The sequence below is a fragment of the Cannabis sativa genome, chromosome 3 (assembly GCF_029168945.1).
Source record: "Cannabis sativa cultivar Pink pepper isolate KNU-18-1 chromosome 3, ASM2916894v1, whole genome shotgun sequence".
Classification (NCBI taxonomy): Eukaryota; Viridiplantae; Streptophyta; class Magnoliopsida; order Rosales; family Cannabaceae; genus Cannabis; species Cannabis sativa.
In genome coordinates, this window is record NC_083603.1 from 52,436,241 (window position 1) to 52,438,600 (window position 2,360).

At 27.5% G+C, this 2,360-nt stretch overlaps 1 protein-coding gene across 1 annotated transcript; it reads right to left on the bottom strand.

Moving 5' to 3' along the window:
• Window positions 1-1,232: 1,232 nt before the first annotated feature.
• LOC133035805 (uncharacterized) lies at window positions 1,233-1,962 on the bottom strand. Its single transcript, XM_061112112.1, has 2 exons — window positions 1,743-1,962; window positions 1,233-1,629 (listed from the first exon to the last, which is right to left on the bottom strand). Exons 1-2 carry the CDS (start codon window positions 1,855-1,857, stop codon window positions 1,394-1,396), a joined length of 351 nt encoding a protein of 116 aa, XP_060968095.1. The 5' UTR covers window positions 1,858-1,962; the 3' UTR covers window positions 1,233-1,393.
• Window positions 1,963-2,360: the final 398 nt, after the last annotated feature.

The following is a 2,360-nucleotide window of genomic DNA, read 5'->3' on the forward strand; positions in this document are numbered from 1 at the left end:
AATCAGAACAATTTAAAATCTCAAATCAAGAAAATTAAAAGTTTAGATAAATAATCTTTACAAATATGAAAAACTTAAATAGATCTATCTACCATTATTGTTGCCGTTGTTTAGTTACTGAATTCTTAAACAAAAACTACTAGAACTTATATAAAACTAATATTTACGTGGCTCGTCACGTAACTCTTATCTAGTATACTAAAATGTATATACTTTTTAATCCAACGAAAGAAAGTAATATTAACATATATTATAAAATATAGTTTATTATGATTTATTTTTATTAAAAAATTTACATTTATTGTGTACTATATAATTATACGTTTATTTTTTTAAAAATACGTTAGTAAAATAATATAAAAAAATACGTTAAAAATGAAATAAATAATAATAAACCATATTATTATAAAATATGTTAATATTACCTTAGTATATACAATCACGTAATGTATTTTTTAAGATATATGTTTACCCAAAGATAGCTCTCTAGAAACAACTATCCTCATATTAAAATTCTTTTTCCTTTATTCTATGAAATTTACAAAGTAATACTGTACAAACAACCCTCTTACACAAAAATGACTCGTATAAAAGAAGAATTAAATAGTGATATATTAAATTATAAATATTATAAAATTATTATTATTATAATTAATTTATTTGAAGAATTTGCATTGATTATGATTTATAACCCAATAAAGTTATAAACAAAATAACATTATAGGAATTGTCAAAAAAAAAAAAAATAACATTATAGGAGTCGGTACATAAATAATAATAATATAAAAATATTAATTAAAAATGAAAAAAAAGTAATTATTATGAGATTAATGTAACAAAGTGAGATTACATGTACTAAAGTGAAATTTTTCCATTAAAAAAAGCATAAAAATTGATAAAAAAAAAAATTCTAAATTACTTCTTATCTTGCATTGAACAGTTTTTTTTCGTTCCATTTGAAAATAAATTAGCCACCAAAATAATGGAAAATTCATAAACACCAAACAATAATCAAATTAGTAAGAATTAGTTTTTCTTTTTCCATTTCATTACCTCTAATTACCTCCACATTTTTGCTCTAATAATTTTGATATAATGATAATTTTGTCAAATAGGTAAACAAGGATAAATTAACGTACGATCCCAAGTAACCATGTTCATAAAATTTGCTCTTAGTTATCCACGTTAACTAGTTTACCATAAAATTTCAATATTTAATTTAAGATACCACATTTCACCATCAAAATCTCCATTAACTCCTCTTACATTTTATTTAACAAAAAAGCTTACACATTTTCATTATACATAGAGAGAGCCTCAACATACAAAGTGATTGAAGCAAACATAGTATAAGCCTTGGTTGGATACATAGCTAGATTAACTATGATTACACTTAATCTGTCTTGAGAGACAGAAGATCCTCAAACTTAGCTTGGGCGGTGGTGGTAGTGGTGGGGCAGATTTTTGGGCATCCCTTGACCTCATAGGAGCACCAACAACGGGGGCACAGAGACCGATCACAGGCACAACCACCACTGCAGTTCGATGGACACTTTCCTTGTCTCGTATCACTACGATAACACTTCCCAGCTTCTTCGTCGCATTCACAGCTTAAACATTTCGTCGGTCCTGATCAATAATAAAAACAAAAACTATAGTTTTACTATACAAAAATATTATTCATTCAAAAAATTTATTCAAGTGACCAAGGTAACCCTAATTAGGTAGTGTAAAAGACTCACCAGGTGGTGGGCAAGGCCTATTATCAAACAGCCCCAGAAAGTCCACACGAGCATGAGTTGTTGCAGCCACAAGTGCCAATAGTAGCAACGCTAGGAGAGTCTTGTTGAAAGCCATTGATATTGTTTAGTAAAAAGTAAGAGGTGATATACTTGATTTAGATTTGTATAAATTTATATAAGGGCCACCAACAACATTTACATTTTTACCATGTGAAAAATTGTTTTCACTTTTCACCAACCAAACCGGTGGAGTTCCATATTTTATCTTCATGAGAAACGTGTCATTTAGGTTGGTAGAGACGTGTACAATTTCGGGCTAGAATATATATATAGCTTTATTAATTTTTCAACTTTTTAGTAGTAATTTGTCAATGGTTTGAATTTTTCGACGCATCACGTGAACACTATATGGATCAGTTCTTTTTTTTTTTTTCTTATTTAAACAATCACCAAAATCATCCATAAACATACAGCTAAACGCTAAAGAGTATAAATGCCAAAAATAAAATAATACAAGCAAACAACTTACTTATTCATTTAAAAAGCACAGCTACTTCCTGTGCGGTCACATTAGCCCACTGATATACATAAATTAAAAACAATTTTAAAAATTTGAAT